Genomic DNA, 17,994 nt, shown 5'->3' on the forward strand with positions numbered 1-17,994 from the left:
AATTACATTCAGCCACTATCTGCTGATACTATGTTTTCTATTATATTTATTTATGCATAATTATGTCTAAGAGCCGAGGTGGCGCAGTGGGTAGAGTGCAGTACTGCAGGCCACTTCAGCTGACTGCTATCTGCAGTTCTGCTGTTCAAATCTCACCGGCTCAGGGTTGACTCAGCCTTCCATCCTTCTGAGGTGGGTAAAATGAGGACCCGGATTGTTGTTGGTGTTTTTTTTAGAGTTTTGCCCAGAGAAAGTGATTCCAGAGAAGTCAAGCGGAATCTGAAGTTCCTGTGCAAAGCAATAAGCTATTCTTCCCAATTCAAACCCCACCCCACCCCTTCACCAGTACACCAGTAGCCAATACAATACCACATAGGTGTTTCGACATTCGCTTGATAGCAGTCCATCCCCAGGATGCAGCAACCTTGGTGTCAGGCTGGAGCCAGCTGGGAGGAAGCCCACCTGTCATCAAGATAGCCCCCACTCCCCCCAAAAAAACCCTAGGCTGTTGCAGCAAAAGCGAAAGCATGCAGAGAATGCACTCCTGATAGCCTCTCCCCCCTCCTCCATCAGAATGGTAGCATCCCAACAGGGGACATATAGGTGTAAACCAGTAACTTCTTAGAATACTATGACTGTTTCCTCACCCGTCGGTTTGGTTTTGGGCTGAATGCTTCTACGTGTGGTTGAAAGTCGTGCTGCATGGCGGCTGTGAGGTTCAGTTTGGGTTTTCTGGCGTGATAGAAGAGGCCTCCTTAGCTAGAAAGCATGGATGCAATTGAATTAGATAAGGAAATTCTGAGATTTGCAAGTACTTATCTTCCTCCCATCTATTCCTATCATGCCCTAATTCAGAAATCATTCTTGTTTCAGAAAGTCCACAAGATTCCTTAAAAAATCTCTTAGCAAAGTCCCTTAACAGAGTTACATTGACTTTTTTCATGTTTGAATGTTTGAATGTTGAATGTTTATTTTATTTATATGCTGCCCTTTTCCCCCGAAGGGGACTCAGGGCGGCTCACAACTCAAACCAGGGAAGGGGTGATACAGACAAATTAAAAAACGACACAAAAACAATGCATAGTTTAAAACACACAACAGTCATACCACTCGAGACGGGGGCAACGGTTCTTTAGCCCCAGGCCTGTCAGAACAGCCAGGTTTTAAGGGCTTTGCGGAAGGCCTGGAGGGTGGTGAGGGTTCGAATCTCCACGGGGAGCTCGTTCCAGGGGGTCGGAGCAGCCACAGAGAAGGCCCTCCTCCGGGTAGTCGCCAGTCGACACTGGCCGGCGGATGGAATTCGGAGGAGGCCTAATCTGTGGGATCTAATCGGTCTATTGGAGGTAATTGGCAGCAGGTAATTGGCATCCAATCGGGTGCAACCTTGTTCTGAACTCACCTGTCTTAGGCCTCTTTTTCTCCCTAGTGGTTGCTGAACAAGGAGATTCTGGTGTCCAGGCTCACTCTGCACACTTGCTACCCTGTGTAAGTGTCAAGAATATTTCATTTATTAAATTTATCTCATTTATTAAATTTATAGGCCGCCCAATCCCGGGGGACTCCGGGCGGCTTACAACGAAAGAAGAAAAAAGAAAAGCAAAATAAGTAAAAAAATAGTTTAAAAATTCACAACACACATACGTTCTAATCGGGGCTGGACCTTAACAATAAGGTCAACAGCCCCAGGCCTGCCGGAACAGCCAGGTTTTAACGGCTTTCCTGAAGGCCATGAGAGTGGGTAAGGTCCGGACCTCTGGGGGTAGCTGATTCCACAAGGTCGGAGCAGCCACAGAAAATATAAGCATGACCACAAAATAACACAGGCCAGAGAAAGATTTTCTTTGCAAATGTTGTTAGACAATAACGTCACAGTCACTTCAAAGATACAGTACCATCTTTGAAGGTTATGAGAGACTATTTAAGTTATACAGGAAGACTTATGGCACTGAAGATCCTATCATTGTCCGAAGTTTATTTTTAGCCAAGGAATGATGCCTTTCATTTTACAATCCCCCCCCCTTCTTTGACGTAACAGATCAATAATGAGGATGCCGTTTGAAAGCCTTAGCTTTAAACACTATATTGCAAATGTTAAATATTACATTGAAACATGTTTTCTTTGCAATCAGATTTGATAGGTATGCCATCGTTTTTAATAACTGGATTTCAATAGACAACAAAATGAATGATGAGCACAGGTTGACAAAGGTTTAACTTACAGCATTGGCACAGGACTTGGGGAAAAAGTTACCACACTGAACATATAGTTGCAATTTCAAATCCCATTAAAAAAGCACGCTTCAGAACGAGTAACTGGAATTTATTTATTTATCATCTTATTTATATTGTACTTTTAAACTTTGTGAAGGAATTAAAAAGGTATCAGGATTTCCAAAAACTTCCCTTAAATAGTGAGGTTCTAAACTATATAGAGCAGTGTTTCTCAACCTTGGCAACTTGAAGATGTCCGGACTTCAACTCCCAGAATTCCCCAGCTGGCTGGGGAATTCTAGGAGTTGAAGTCCGGACATCTTCAAGTTGCCAAGGTTGAGAAACACTGATATAGAGCTTTCATGATCAATACCAATACAAATTAGGCACAAGAAGCAATTGGCATTTTTTGGATTCTTTAAAAAAAATGGATGTACCAAATTATAAAAGGAGTCTGTATACTTTCATAATGAAATAGGCAGGAACATCTTACTACTACAGCAATTATTTTTATTCTACGTGTATATTAAAAACTAGATCCCTTAATCTATTTGCTTTCTAGTGGAAGACACTGATATTAAGGAAGACAACCAATTCCTAACCTCATAGTCAACCAGAAGATTGCTTTTTAGTGGCTAAATGCATATCACTCAACCTTGACATATGCCATCAGTAAGCCTATATACAATTTAACATTCTTCACAACAAATTCATATGATGGCATGCTTTGGGCCTCTTTAGTTAGTCATCAACCAGTGGTTCCCAAACTTGGCAACTTTAAGACTGGCTGGAGAATTCTGGGAGTTGAAGTCCACAAGTCTTAAAGTTACCAAGTTTGGGAACCACTGTCATAAACTATCCCTAATTGTAATGTAAAAATTTAATAAGCAAAAAAGTATGAATGCAGAGAATGGTACCTTATGTCTCAGCCAAAGTCATGTGAGCTGGACAGAGAGAATGATTGACAGAAACATCACCCAGTTCTTTCATGTCTAAGGCAGGATTAGCATTCAGTTTCCTGGTTTCTAGCCTGATGGCTCAATATTTTGAACAATCTGGCTTATTATTTATTGCTATTTTAAGAAAATGAGAAAAATTTAAAATGCCGACATTTTGCAATATTTTGGCAGTATCTGTTCCATAAACATGATGTGGTTAGTCAATGAGGCACACGAGGAATTCTAAATCTATGTCTCCTTGCTTTAAGATTGGTCTCCTCTACAGGTGAACACTAATTAATTAGTTTTTATCAAGCCTAAGAGAAATCTGGGCTGAATGTGACAAATACCCTTAGAAGAAAATTAGTCAGCTAAGCCATATTTCTTCAGTTTACAAAATAGCAATATGAAAACCTGAAAACAGGCTATCATGAAAGTCAAATGTGTATCAGAACATAGAAACCGACACAAATTTTTCCAAGATTTTAAAATTGTATACTGGTAGTCGTCATCAGCTAAAAATACCCTATACTAGGGTTGGCAAACCTTTTCTGCACCAAACTTCCAATACAGGAGTGCGCGCGTGTGCGGGGGAGCACCAGAAATTGGAAGAGCAGCTTCCCGGCACGCACATGTGGGAGCAGCAGAAACCAGAAGAGGAGTTCCCTAGAACATATGTGCGCCGTGACCCAACAAATGCGTGCACGACAAAAGCGCGCCGACAAAACCGCGGCGCTAAAACCGCATCGTCATCAACACGCCAACAACAGCGCGCCGACAACAGCGCGCCAACAGAAGCACGATTTAAGTTAAGGTAAGCGTTAGGGTCAGGGTCAGGTTTAGGGTTAGATTTAGGGTTAGGTTTAGGGTTAGGGTTAGGTTTAGAGCGCACTTCTGTCAGCGCGCTGTTGTCGGCGCGCTTCAGAGCTCATTTGTCAGCGCGGTTTAGAACTCGCGGTTTTGTCACTGCGGTTTCGTCGGGCGCGCTTTTGTCGCTCGCCCTTTTGTCGGTGAACCCATGTGCACAACGGGAAGCTGAGCTTCCAGTTTCCAGTGTGCGCATGCACACCGGTCACATGGTTTTCCAGTTTCTGGCGCGCATGCGTGCACAAAGACCAGCTGGTTGGCATGCATGCATGCACCAGAAAAAGGAAGCTCAGCTTCCTGGCACACGTACGCAAACCAGGGAGCTGCACTTCCAGTTTTCAGTGCTCCAGCACATGCAAAGACCAGCTGCCTGATGCACATGTGCACACTGGAACCTGGAAGAGCAGCGGGTGATGGTTGATGCGCCCAGAGAGATAACTCTGCATGCCACTTCTAGTACGCGTGTCATAGGTTAACCATCACAGCCCTGTACTAACTGAAAATAATACCTATGATTAAAGTGCATAGTAGTAGTAATACTGCACTCAGTGTATGGAAAAAATAATAATTGATGTACAGATATTAGATACTTGACCAGAGCTGCAGAATTCTGATACCGTAGCTGTTATAATAAAAGCAATAAAGCAGTAATAAAAGTAGGTTAGATTTGCGTGGTGTATCCTTCTTAGTCTGATGGAGCTGATATGGTTGGCACCCATTTTGCAAGTCTGAATATTACCTTTCCTCCCTCTTTTACCTTCATGAGAATTGGGGGTGGGTGGGGCTGTTTGTGCCTGAGGTGTTATCCCAAATTACTTTCTTGGCCTGGGCTCAAGTATTGTTTATCTGATCATTGCCTTAGCAATAGCAATACCAGTTAGACTTATATACCGCTTCATAGGGCTTTCAGCCCTCTCTAAGTGGTTTACAGAGTCAGCAAATTGCCCCCACAGTCTGGGTCCTCATTTCACCCACCTCGGAAGGATGGAAGGCTGAGTCAACCTTGAGCCGGTGAGATTAGAACCGCTGAACTGCAGATAACAGTCAGCTGAAGTGGCCTGCAGTACTGCGCCCTAACCACTGCGCCACCTCGGCTCTTATAATTCTTGATAGCAGATCCTTCTGACTTTCAAGGCAAACTCTTTGTGACATTAACAACATCTCTAGACTAGGCAAAAGAGACGGTTAACCAGCCATTAAAGAGAAAAAGATTCCAGCACCTCCACCAATAATCAGCACTCAGATCAGCATAGATTAACTCCAAGGTCAATTTCAGATCAACATTCAAGTAAGCAATACCCCAATCCATCAAGAATTATTTATATTTGCTCCCCTGACTAATTCTAGTACTGCCCGCAATTCCACAGATGGTAGGAATGTGAAAACATATTGATGATCACAACACAATGTGAATTTGAATGCACTTGAAATGCAAATAATTTAATACATAAACTGGCTAAGTGGTACAATCCTTTTTCTACACCAGAGCTGAACCTGAAAACCAGCTCTGAATAGCAGAAAACTGCTCCTTTCCACTTTATTAACACCTTAACCGGGCTAACAACTCCTCCTTATGACAGTGCAAATGACTGTCCCTTGGTATTTTCCCAGGCTTAAGTTTCTAAGGAAGACAAGTTATTTTTTAGCAATAGCAATAGCAATAGCAGTTAGACTTATATACCGCTTCATAGGGCTTTCAGCCCTCTCTAAGCGGTTTACAGAGTCAGCATATCGCCCCCAACAACAATCCGGGTCCTCATTTTACCCACCTCGGAAGGATGGAAGGCTGAGTCAACCCTGAGCTGGTGAGATTTGAACAGCCGAACTGCAGAACTGCAGTCAGCTGATGTAGCCTGCAATGCTGCATTTAACCACTGTGCCACCTCGGCTCTTTTATAGCCAGCCACCCACACAATGATACTTATAGGAGATTATCAAACTAGTGTTTTATAGTCGAATGATACCTTCAGATACTTATTCAGATTCAATCACTGAGTGGTCTTTGCAAGGCATTATTTTGTGTTTTGTTTTTAAATTGAATTTAAGCAGATAATGGTATAATAAATGATGCTAAGAATAACAATAATATAAGGATGCTCTGTTGAATATATCCTTTGGTGCTGCTCCATACATAAGCAATTACAATGGAAACATAGAGGACTCTTGATATTGTCTTTTTAATTTTCCTAACATTATCAACTTTCAAACAAGTTTAGAGGGAATAGATTTTTGTCTAGAAAAAAAATCCCCATAGCTAATTCTACCCAAATTCAGACGAAAAAAAATAATACTTTTTTATCATCTATTTGCTCTCTTTCATTTAGTATTTCAAAATTAATGTTTTAAAAGTCTCACCAGGTTTTATTTCATTTTAAAAATTGAAAGATGGAAAGTAAACATAAGCAGCTTAGTAAGCAGTTACCTTCTATATTTCCATTTCCATTTATTGAATTTATAGGCCGCCAATCCCGGAGGACTCCGGGCGGCTTACAGAAATAAGAAATATTAAAAAGAGTTAAAACAGATAGGACACAACAAATTAAAAAACACAACATGCACCCATATATAAGTGGTGGGTACTATTCCTAGGCATACTGACTTAATAATACAATAAAATATTACTAATTTATAAGAACTAAGTACTTTTTATTATTTGGTCATCTATGCAATGTCTACTATTGCCTGATGGTAAAATTCCATTCTAATTAATCCTATGAATGTTGTCCACTATATAGAAAATGTAGTTCATATTTATTTTGAGTTAAATTGTCTTTTGGGAAAAAAATCTTCAAATGCAATCCTCCCTATTGAATTTCACAGAAATAATATAGCAGTTACAAAGTAAATAAATTCATTATCATAATCTCCTGCACAAAGCTACTAATTAAAAAAAAAATATTTTTTTCAGATTTATTCCCAAATTTTGACAGCCCTATTATTTCTGGAATATCTTACATATTTGTCCAGAAAGGTATGCTACTGAAGTCAATGGTGGCATCAGATAAGTTGATTTTATTTCATTTTTTTCATTTAATTCCTATTCAGACATATTTGATTCATATTTTAAATTCCTACTTTCTATACACAAAAGTGTATTTTTCTCTCCCACATATGTTATCACATCCTGACCATAAGATTGATTCATGTGGCAAATTAACATAAATACATCGATCTTTGTGAATTATATGAATAATCAATGTGGCGAACCCAATGATATATAATCTCCTGTTTTTAATATCTAAAAACATTGACAAATCAAAGCAAAGAATAGCAATAGCAATAGCAGTTAAACTTATATACCGCTTCATAGGGCTATCAGCCCTCTAAGTGGTTTACAGAGTCAGCATATCGCCCCCACAGTCTGGGTCCTCATTTCACCCACCTCGGAAGAGCAATAGCAATAGCAGTTAGACTTATATACCGCTTCATAGGACTTTCAGCCCTCTCTAAGCGGTTTACAGAGTCAGCATATCGCCCCCACAGTCTGGGTCCTCATTTCACCCACCTCGGAAGGATGGAAGGCTGAGTCAACCTTGAGCCAGTGAGATTAGAACCGCTGAACTGCAGATAACAGTCAGATAACTGTTAGCCTGCAGTACTGCACCCTAACCACTGCGCCACCTCGGCTCTTTCAAGAAGTAATTCCCAATAACCCCACTTAATATTGCCTGACTGGCAGAGTATTAAAGAAGGCAACAGTCTTCACACAGCTGATAGAATTTTCTATAATAGTTTTTATGGGGAAAAATAGGAATCTTCCTAGCTATAGTAGATCAGTTGAGAGTCATTAGTACAGTAGAACAGCAACTAGGATTCGAATGACTGAACTGAATGTTAAAGGCACAGTCAACCCATTATATCTTAAAAATAATAAACTTTAAAGGCATTGTGTCTCTCTTATTCCTTGCACAACGAGGGTATTTTAATTCCAAAGAAAACATTGCCAGATGTCAAATTTCAGGAAAACGTTTTTCTTTTTTCGCTGCGGAAATGGGTTAAGGTTTGATTAATGCTTGAACTGTAATCACAATAAGGATATTACACTAATCCAGTGTTTCTCAACCTTGGTGACTTTAAGTCCCGTGGACTTCAACTCCCAGAATTCTGGGAGTTGAAGTCCACGGGACTTAAAGTCACCAAGGTTGAGAAACACTGCACTAATCAATTACATCCACTCATTTCTGCAATCTCTCTTTTGTAGCCAAAAGCATTATATTTATAACTAGTTACAGGCAAAAAAAAAAAAGGAAAAAGAGTTGAAAATAAAGTTCCTTTTGGGTTCCTCCCCACCTTCACTTTCTTGAGAATAAATAATTGTCTTCTTTAGAAGGTGAGAGCAAAATCCAGGTAATTCACTTTCATACAGGTAGTCCTCAATTTACCACTGTAATGGAGCCTGCCCATCACCGTCATAAGTCATGATAGTCAGTAAGTGAGCACCACAGTTAAGGAAACACTGTGATTGTTAATGAACCAATGGTTTGCGATGGGTGCGATTTTGTTGGAAAACTGGAAGTAAGTGGGAGTTTTTGGCATCATTGTCCTAACGTGCCATGGGACCCTGCAAATGGCTGCCAAATTGGAACTTTGAACCTGGATTGTAAGTAACCCCAAGATAGAACTGGCAGAACTGATAGGGGGTTGAGGACTAGCTGTAATATAAAGAACATTGTAATCAAGCCATTTACAAAAAAAAGCCGATATAATTCTGACAAGCACAAACTGCTAACTCTGTACAACCCAGGGACGTGCAGTCAGAGGAGGCAAGGGAGGCAGAGCCTCACCACTGTCATCATGAAAAGAAAAGAAAATGTAAAAGGAAAAAGGTGAGAGCTGAAATCAGGCTGAGCTAGTTGCTCCCAGAGTCACCGTGGATGACTCTGCTTAGTGCTTAACTGTTTAAAAAAGCCTCTTAAAAAGCGCCCTCTACAGGAGGAGGCGGGAGAACAACGTGCCTCCTTTAGTCTGACTTTATGATCACTCGAGCAGAGTTAAGCAAGGGTTAAAAGGCGAAAAATTCCTTATGTAGATGAGGCACGTGGTCCTCTCGCCTCCTCCTGTAGAGGGCACTTTTTTAGAGGCTTTTTTAAAACAGTTAAGCAGAGTCATCCACACGGTGACTCTGGCAGCAACTGGCTCAGCCTGACCTCAGCTCTTGCCTTTTTCCTTTTACATTTTTTTTTCTTTTCATGATGACAGGCAAGAGCAGAGTTGAAATCCTCTCTGAAACAGCTGGAAAAGGTACGTGTGGGTCGGAGGGAGGGGGAGGAATTCAAACTTCATCCTCCTGGTGCAACTTTGTGTGTGTGTGTGTGTGTGTGTTTGAGAGAGTGGGGAGGGAGGAAGAGAGGGAGGAAGGAGGGGAAGGGAGAAGAAAAAGAAAGAAGGAAACTTATTTAGCAAAGGAGAAAAACAAATCGGAACTGAGCATGCCTGGCTGTGGAATTCTGGGAGTTGAAGTCCACAAGTCTAAAAAAATTGCTGCCTCACCAGCCATAAACCTCACCGCACGTCACTGGTACAACCATATCATTATGATTAATCTATATGGACACTAACCAAATGCATATACAAGATTAACATAGTAGGAGCAAATTGAAGGAGCCTCTTTGTTTTTAAAAGCCTCCAGCATGTACTTGAAATGTATTTGTTAGTAAATGGGTGATAAATGTTTCATGTGTTCCTATGGCCAAACATACAATGGGAATGAGAGAAGAAGAGAACTGCTCCAACAGATAATCTAGATGGTTTGCCACACTGCTTTTTGGATTCTATTTTGCCAATAAAGGTTGAGCCAGACAGAACTCACAGCTTGCTCAAGGTTGCTACACTTTTGCCTTGCAGGCCTAACCATCAGTGAAGAACAAGGAACTGAAATGGAGGAGAAGAGAATCAGGATGGAAGGAAGACAGTGAAGACAGGGGGAGCAGATGGTTCCCAGCACAGACACCGACATACAGTAAGGTAAACACAGTACCTAGAGAGGCTGCCCTCAGCGGCCAGGCCCTGCGAGTCCTCGAGGACATTGGGTTCACTGCAGGATGGGCAAGGAGGTGAAGCGTTTAAGGAAGAAAATATGTTTTTAAAGCATGCAATTGTCTCTGCGTTCAAAGAAATCACGTATCAGAAGGATAGCAAAGAAAATAAAGCAGAGCAACTTGGCCTCAACGCTAATTCACTGAAGAGAAGCAAATAAAAAAAACTGAGAGACGAATTTTCCTCCAGTCTAAAGAGCTTTCTGCATAGAGAAGATGTGATGCAAGAAATCTCCACATTTACACAATACATTTGAAGGCTAACTTCCATCTAGTCACAGTGAAAAATACAAATTCCCAGTAGTAAACCTTCTTTCTTTTCCTAGGCATAAAAGGCATTTGAGATTCCCATTTTCCTCTACTTCCCAGCCATTGAACTGAACTACTGAGGTGGGAGATGCTAAAAAAGACTTATTTAGAGAGGATATATGGAGTAGGACACTTATCCAACCCAAGGGCTTAGAAGAACTTCCAGTCCTCTGATCTCCCAACTGTATATTTGGAAAGATAATTAAAATATCCTCAGTAGCAGAGAAGTCAATGCTCTCTTATGATGAATGGGATCTTCGAGCCATCCAGCTGTCTAAAACAGTCATCCACTGTTTAATAACATCATTCATATAACTTTGGGAATATTATGTGCAATGCTATCTCTTTTTTTCTGGTTTGTAATACAATAGCACATTGCGACTAAAGTAGTTATAAAAAATATTCAAACCTTTATCTCTATTTCACTTATCAGTTGTTGGGAATCAAAAACTCTTTAATTAAACTGATAAATGCTTGTAATTCTATTGATTACCCCCACCCCAATATGATAAGGAAAATGTTTTTTCCAGCTTATAAGTAGAATATATATATAGCATAGTTTTACTGGTTTTTAAAAAATATTAAAGGCAAGATAAATGTGATTTCTTTTGTATTAAAGCCAAAATTATTTGAAAAAAATCGACAACTGCTAGCAGGGTTAGTAGATTTGACGTGGAAGAGACCTCCGGAAAGCAGGGAGCAGCTTTCTGTGACTATTTAAAGTAGCCATAGATGAGGAACAGAAGCTCTTTGGCTCTTCTGTGATATTTTTAAACTTTAATAAAATTGTTTTTAAGCAATGAGAAAAGCAAAACACAAGAGCCTACACAGTGAATTCAGGCAAATTTGTTTTCCAGTTAGTAGCCTAGGTTTATAAAGTTTCATCTCCTTTGTTGTGTTTTCACTGTCCAGACTTATCTAAGAAAAAAAACTACCTAAGCACTGTTAGGTATATGTTACCAGGTTAAATCCATGTCAGTTAGTTACCTTAATTAGGTTTGGGGGTAGGTGGGTTTACGGAGATCTCTAATACTTGCAAAATGATTGTGGATATAAATCATTAGCAGTCCAAAGCTGTTGCTCTACTACTTTGTGTACACCTATTCCTGTATTCCTCCATTTCTGTTTGTCTCTGCCTTTCACAAGGATATTTTCAAAGATTTATTACAAGGATAAATTTGCTTGGAAGGCAGTTTGTTCAATGTGGAATTATAGAAATAGCTCAGCCATTCGTGGATCTCGCCTCCAAACCAAATATGTTTGCTTTCGGTTTTTAATAGTGCACTTGAAAACATTTCAGACAGAGATAATATTTCAGCACTAGGCTTCTGAACCTTAGTAAGTCATGGAAAAGCAACATTAACTAATACCGCTCTTTTTGCAGTTGGGGAGAAGTACCTAAGGAAGCCTGGATTTTAAAAATGAGGATAACTAAGTATATCTCTTTTGCAAACCCTTGTTAAAATCCAGGACTGGGTCTGTTTTATTTTGTCTGATCTTCTCACCCCAACATCTCTGATTTACAAGCCTATATTACACCTTTGTCATTTCTGTTCTTGGGGAAAATATCAGGAAATGAATAAGTAGTCCATTTTGTTACCTCTGACTGGGTAACATCCCCACTTCAGGCTGAGGTGCAGATATGCTGGAGAGATGGCTGGAGAATCTCCTCCGCCCAATGGAACCCATAAGGTATGCTTCCTGTTCACTTACCACGCTGGGCATACTCACGGAATCATCTGGAAGGAATACAGAAGGAAGAATGAAAGGGCTTCAATTTGGGGCTTCAAGGATCAGCCTGTCGGGATGAAAACTTCTTCTATAGGGTTTTTCTTTGGCTAACAATGCCAGGTTTGTCGTGGCTGCCAAGACTCAAGAGTAAAGTGACCAGATTTTAAGATGGGTAAAGCGGGACACCATTGATGGGAGGGGCGGGGGGCTTGGAGCACCTGAGCTGTTAACAAAAAAAGAGGACTGTAAAACCATGAAGCGTTACCCCTGCCGCCGCCGCAGCTGCCTCCTCCGCCATGATTTTGAGGAGCTTCCGACGACCGAGCCTCCTCCTCGCTGTGCTGCCGCCGCCAGAAAGTCCCCCCTGTCTAAGGCCGCCAGACGGCAGTCGCAAAAACATCGCGCGTTGGCGCGTGCACGCAAAGGAGGGGAGGGAGCCTCGCCCCTCATCGGGCGCTGCGAGCGAGCCGAGCGGAGGGAGGGAAACCACTGCCCTCTAAAGGCCACATCGGGAACGACACGTCAGAGAAATAAAAACTTTTCTTTTTAACAGCGTCCTTTTTAAAATTGATGATTCGGCGTCTTTTCTTTCTTTTGGAAAATGGGGACTTTTTGGACATGCCGCAGGGCATGGGACAAATTTTGAAAAATCGTGACTGTTCCACCGAAAGCGGGACGTCTGGTCACCTTACTCAAGAGGCACTTTCCATCTCTCTTTTAACTTGCCATTTATTTAGCATCTAGGCTGATCTTGGTTTGTTGTTTGCAGATGTTTTATTACCGAACTAGGAAACGTCATCAATAAGTGAGTGTAATGTCTGCATCCTGTTTATAGTTGCTTGCCCTGCCAGCTTTGGCAGAGGTGTGCGTGTGAGAATAAAAACTCTTTCCCCTTTTCTGCTGGCTGGAGAATTCTGGGAGTTGAAGTCCACAAGTCTTAAAGTTGCCAAGTTTGGGAACCACTGCTCTATCAGAGTCCCTTGGATTGAGATGGGCAACTACAGAAATTAATGAAATAAATCCAATCATGTCTAAGTTAGTGGATACTCACTTTCCTCATCTTCTTCATCTGTCCTGCTTAAAGTATCCTGGGAGGCTTGCTGGGAAGGCTCACTATCCTGTTCCCAAACGGTCCCAGTTCCAGTATTGGAGCGGGACATAGTGGCGAGGCTCAGTCGGTAAGCAGAGGTGGAGGTTCCCACGGTGCTGATGGAGGTCTTCCCTTGGTAAGCTAAAATACGAGCGACAATTATGCTGGTGGAATAACGTCATCAAAGCAAAAGGAAAAGCGTGTGATTCTGAGCCATCAGCTGAAGCGTGTGAAGGATTAACAGTGTGGATAAAGAAAGGAGCAACTTTCTTTTGAAATGCACCTAGTTTAATTTCATGCTCCTATGAAATAGCAAGAAACATTTCACTATGCTTAAGAATGCCTCATTGGAAATTATAACCTGTTGTGGCCCAGCAGGAGCCATTGGAGCTGCCACCAGACTCCGACAGCGAGGGGCCCTATGAATCGGCTCTAGAGGATGTGGAGGACCCTGGACAGGGTTCCGACTCCGACCAGGACGCAGAGAGGCTGGTTGGCCACCAGGAGGCACCTGAGCCTTGGACCAGTGGGGAGGAGACAAGGGAGAGTGAGCCGGAAGCCAGTAGTGAGTTGTTCCTGGATGACCGGTACCAAAGAGCTAATAGGCGTCAGAAACAGGAGGTAATTGCACTCAGCTGGTGGTCATTAGGCTCCTCTTCAGACTATAAAAAGACTGCTTGTGCACACGCCCCTCTTGCAGAAGTCAACACGTTGACTAAAAGTTGGAGAACTTTTGTAACTAACTTGGCAGGCTGGATTGCTGCCAAGACTTGTCCGAGTCGCTGCCAAGGTCCTTATCTGTTTGTTCTGCTTGGCTTTCAGCCACTGAGGTTTTGGTTTCTTGCTATTAAAGTACATTCCAGTTAAGCTTGTCTCGGCATTCGTTACTGGACGGAGGAGGGGGTCAGAACAGTAACCATCACACGTTTTTCTCCCAGTGTCATAAATTAAACTCTACTTTTTAGTAAACGATCTGTCAATCACAATCACAATTCAAGTTTACAACTGCTTATAATTTTGAATGAGGATTCCTACATTATTTATCAACGTTCAGATTTCTCATTCTATAATGTGTGTTTGATGAGAAGAAAAAACACTTCGTGTTCAGCCTGATGCTCGTATTGATGCACTGTCCTGTTTCCTCATCTTCACCCTCCCTTTTCTACCGGTATCCTCACCTGATCCACTATGCACAGCCTCCTTGAGGATCTTCAGTTCATTATTGAATTCTGCAATGAGAGAGCTCTTACAGAGAGGACGGGGGATGAAGCGCCGCTCCAGCTGGTCAGCAATGTGTTGTCGGGCAGTTAGTTCCTCGTGATTCTCAGCTGGCTGGGCTAGCAACTGAGGACGACAATGGCAGGGGGCAGCCATGAAGACTGGAAAAACTTCCTTGCTATTAATGCACATACAAAACAACTCTTCTCGGCCATTTACCACGAGGCCCGTCTTTTACAAATCCAGAATGAATTAGCAATAGCAATAGCAGTTAGACTTATATACCGCTTCATAGGGCTTTCAGCCCTCTCTAAGCGGTTTACAGAGTCAGCATATTGCCCCCAACAACAATCCGGGTCCTCATTTTACCCACCTCGGAAGGATGGAAGGCTGAGTCAACCCTGAGCCGGTGGGATTTGAACAGCCGAACTGCAGAACGGCAGTCAGCTGAAGTAGCCCGCAGTGCTGCATTTAACCACTGCGCCACCTCGGCTCTTAGGCATATTAATTTGCAAACCAATACTTTTGAAACTGAATTTCTGAATTTGAGGGGGTTTTGCTTGCAAAAGCGCCTTATCGCAAAGAAATGTCTTGTCCCTATCGGTACAATAATAAATCCTGTATATCATTTCAAAAAAATAAAAATAAATTCTGACTGATAGCAGAGTGAATTACCTTGCATTGAATAAAGGGTCGAAGAAGTACAAAAATAGGAATTCGAGTGCGTACAATGAAATCCAGGAAATCCCACAGGGCCAGCCCTCCAACTTTTCGCAAAGCCATTTCTTTGACTTGTAGGCTCAGCCAATACCATTGGCTACCAAGCTGCCTCTCAAAACAAACAAGGATCACCTTCAAAGCTAAAAAATGAGACAAATAAGTCCAAAAAAAATTAAACAACCGTATAGGGATAACAACCCAATGCATACTTGCACATTCAAGATTTGGAGTAGACTATTTTTGAGAGGAAAATGGTCAGCTTGATCTCAATTTTCATTGCCAGATAGAATTTCTCACTCACCCAAGTAGGCGGCTTGACTGGTGGATTCAGCCAGCCCTTCCTTACGCAGGTCCTTTCCTGCATCTCCCGGGGTGGAGCAGTGGGCAGGGGAGCTCTCCAGCATGAAGTTCTTACTACGCGAAGTGCTAATAATGCGAGGTGGCAGTAAAATGTTAATGACTGTCTGGAGCAGCAGGAGAACTTCGGGCTGCTCCAGCCAAGGACTGTCTGCATGATATCAAAAGGAAAAGACAAAAGAGCAGATCAGGCGTTGATTCCCATAAGAGGTTCAAACCCCACATGATGACACACAGATGTTCTGCAAACCACAATCGGCTTCCCCACCTTTTCCTTCTGTAAGCGAAAGACAAAATGATTCAAGAACAAACACGACAAAACAAGACAAAGGAATCATGCTCGTTCTTGGCATTCCTATCCTGTATTATATTTGGTTTTGATTCTTTAAGAATTGAGGCTCATACTGAACTTCACCCGTATTCTCCCTGGGTTTACTAACCAAAGAGACATACATGTGTAACCCGTCAAAACCGCGCTCGACTAAGCCGCGCCATTAAACCGCATCGCTGACGTCATCGAAAACGGCAACAACAGTCAGCGCGGAGAAAGAAGGACGCTTTAAATAGCGCTTTGAAAGCAAGCCGATTCAACTTAAGGTAAGGGTTAGGTTTAGGGTTAGGTTTAGGGTTAGGTTTAGGGTTAGGTTAAGGGTTAGGATTAGGTTTAGGGTTAGGTTAAGGGTTAGGTTTAGGGTTAGTTTTAGGGTTAGGTTTAGGGGGGTTAGGTTTAGGTTTGGGGGTTAATTTTAGGTTTAGGGTTTACAGCGTGCTTCTGTCTCCGGCGCTGTTGTCGCCCTGTTGATGACGTCAGCTACGCAGTTTAGTCGGACGCGGTTTAGTCGAGCGCGGTTTTGTGGTGGAACCCATACACGGGCCTTAGCCCTAAGGACTAAGCTGGACCCTCCCACGCAAAGTGTCAGGTGGCAGATCATCTCCCAGCCGAAAGTGTGAATGAAACCTTTAGAACAAAATCGGATGCACTGCAGACACGATCATGTTGAGTAAGAGAGTTTAAACCATACAGGAAGAGTAGCGTCTATAGAAGCTGTGCGTTTTGCTTGTTTGCCCCCAATTTTTCTTACATATATGTTGTGACTCAGCAGACGTCTTCTGTGAGTCTTTTCAGGATGCAAGGTCAACGATGCAGCTGGGGCTCATGAGTGGGGTTCTGGTGATAAAAGAACGGATAGTGCCATGCCCTGGTTGCAGGAGTCAACGTACGTTCCTTGGTTCAGGCAACATTGATGGATTATCAATTGTTGTTTATGTAAGATACACTTGGAGAAGTGCTTTGATTTCTGTAACCCTGATTCTTAGAGACTTTGGAAGAAGTGTTTTGCTTTCGTTTTGTTCAACGTGTGTTGCCGTAAGAAAGATTTGTTTTCATTCCGTTATCTGGTCAGAGACTGTATTTGTGTTATTTTTGGGCTCGAAGCCAGTCTGAGCCGAGAACTGATAAAGAAAGTTCCTTTTAAGTTTGTCTGCTTGCTGTTTGTTAACGAGCCGAGAAGCGGGGACAGAACACATATAGGTGACTTTTTGCTTTGTCCGGCCTGCTCTGTCATTGTGGTGATTTCAAAAAGGGGAGTTCCTCTGGCAAAGATTTAATTCAGAAAACACAGCTGAAATGAGAGGACACCACAACACACCAATGTTCTCATCCAAGTCCTCAACAAACCCTACAGACAATACACCAGAACAGTGTTTCTCAACCTTGGCAACTTGAAGATGTCCGGATTTCAACTCCCAGAATTCCCCAGCCAGCATTCGCTGGCTGGGGAATTCTGGGAGTTGAAATCCGGACATCTTCAAGTTGCCAAGGTTGAGAAACACTGCACCAGAAAGAACGCTTGGGCCAAAAGAAACATGAAGGTATAACAATGCACAAAATTGATGTTTCAGAGAGGCAGGCAGGAGGGGGGGGGAACAAAACATGATTTCTGTTAATCAGACCTTTGCTTCCCGATCCTACTGTGAGCACAAATGGAATCAGTAGATTTAAAAGCATCCCTTCCCTTCTCTCCTGATTGGTGAATGGGGAGATCACATGGCTTAAGGGAAAATCTTCTTTTAAAGCCTGTGCAGTGATAATAAAAAAAGATTGAATATTAATTAAAACTGGTAGATTAAAACAGCAATTTTTAAAAAAGTTGAATCCGTAGATACTTAGTTCACTCAATATATCACAGGATAGGTTCATCACCTTCGATTTTTAGCTTCAACATAATCAGTTGATTAAACATTCAAGATTTGGGGCTCACTGGCCTATTTGTTTTAGTCTAAACAATGCTGATAATTACCTTTGCCAACTCAAACCAAAGTTCTGAAATAAATAAAAAAATCAAGGAAAAAAATTTCAGTCATTTTTAAGAATTCACTACATCTCTCTAAAAATGTACATTTGGAAGACCATACCTATCATTTTGTTTTGATCTTGATTCTGCCAAATGCCAAAGATTGGACAGATAGGGAGCCGGAGCAGAAAGCCTACATCTGGAAAAAAATGTCATATCTTCTT

General features: G+C 41.9%; 1 protein-coding gene across 1 annotated transcript in view; it reads right to left on the bottom strand.

Moving 5' to 3' along the window:
• Window positions 1–17,994, bottom strand: part of UNC80 (unc-80 subunit of NALCN channel complex) — a 158,316-nt gene that overhangs the window by 3,841 nt on the left and 136,481 nt on the right. The window contains exons 55-63 of the mRNA XM_087706462.1: window positions 17,430–17,553; window positions 15,421–15,627; window positions 15,075–15,259; window positions 14,360–14,525; window positions 13,143–13,322; window positions 11,961–12,099; window positions 9,994–10,050; window positions 1,400–1,481; window positions 648–759 (exon numbers count right to left, since the gene is read on the bottom strand). Coding sequence (XP_087562588.1) covers window positions 648–759; window positions 1,400–1,481; window positions 9,994–10,050; window positions 11,961–12,099; window positions 13,143–13,322; window positions 14,360–14,525; window positions 15,075–15,259; window positions 15,421–15,627; window positions 17,430–17,553 — 1,252 coding nt within the window. The remainder of the gene's footprint in view (window positions 1–647; window positions 760–1,399; window positions 1,482–9,993; window positions 10,051–11,960; window positions 12,100–13,142; window positions 13,323–14,359; window positions 14,526–15,074; window positions 15,260–15,420; window positions 15,628–17,429; window positions 17,554–17,994) is intronic.

The sequence above is a fragment of the Thamnophis sirtalis genome, unplaced genomic scaffold (assembly GCF_051295495.1).
Source record: "Thamnophis sirtalis isolate CommonGarterSnake01/CBP01778 unplaced genomic scaffold, rThaSir2_p1.2 scaffold_1, whole genome shotgun sequence".
NCBI classification, from domain to species: Eukaryota; Metazoa; Chordata; class Lepidosauria; order Squamata; family Natricidae; genus Thamnophis; species Thamnophis sirtalis.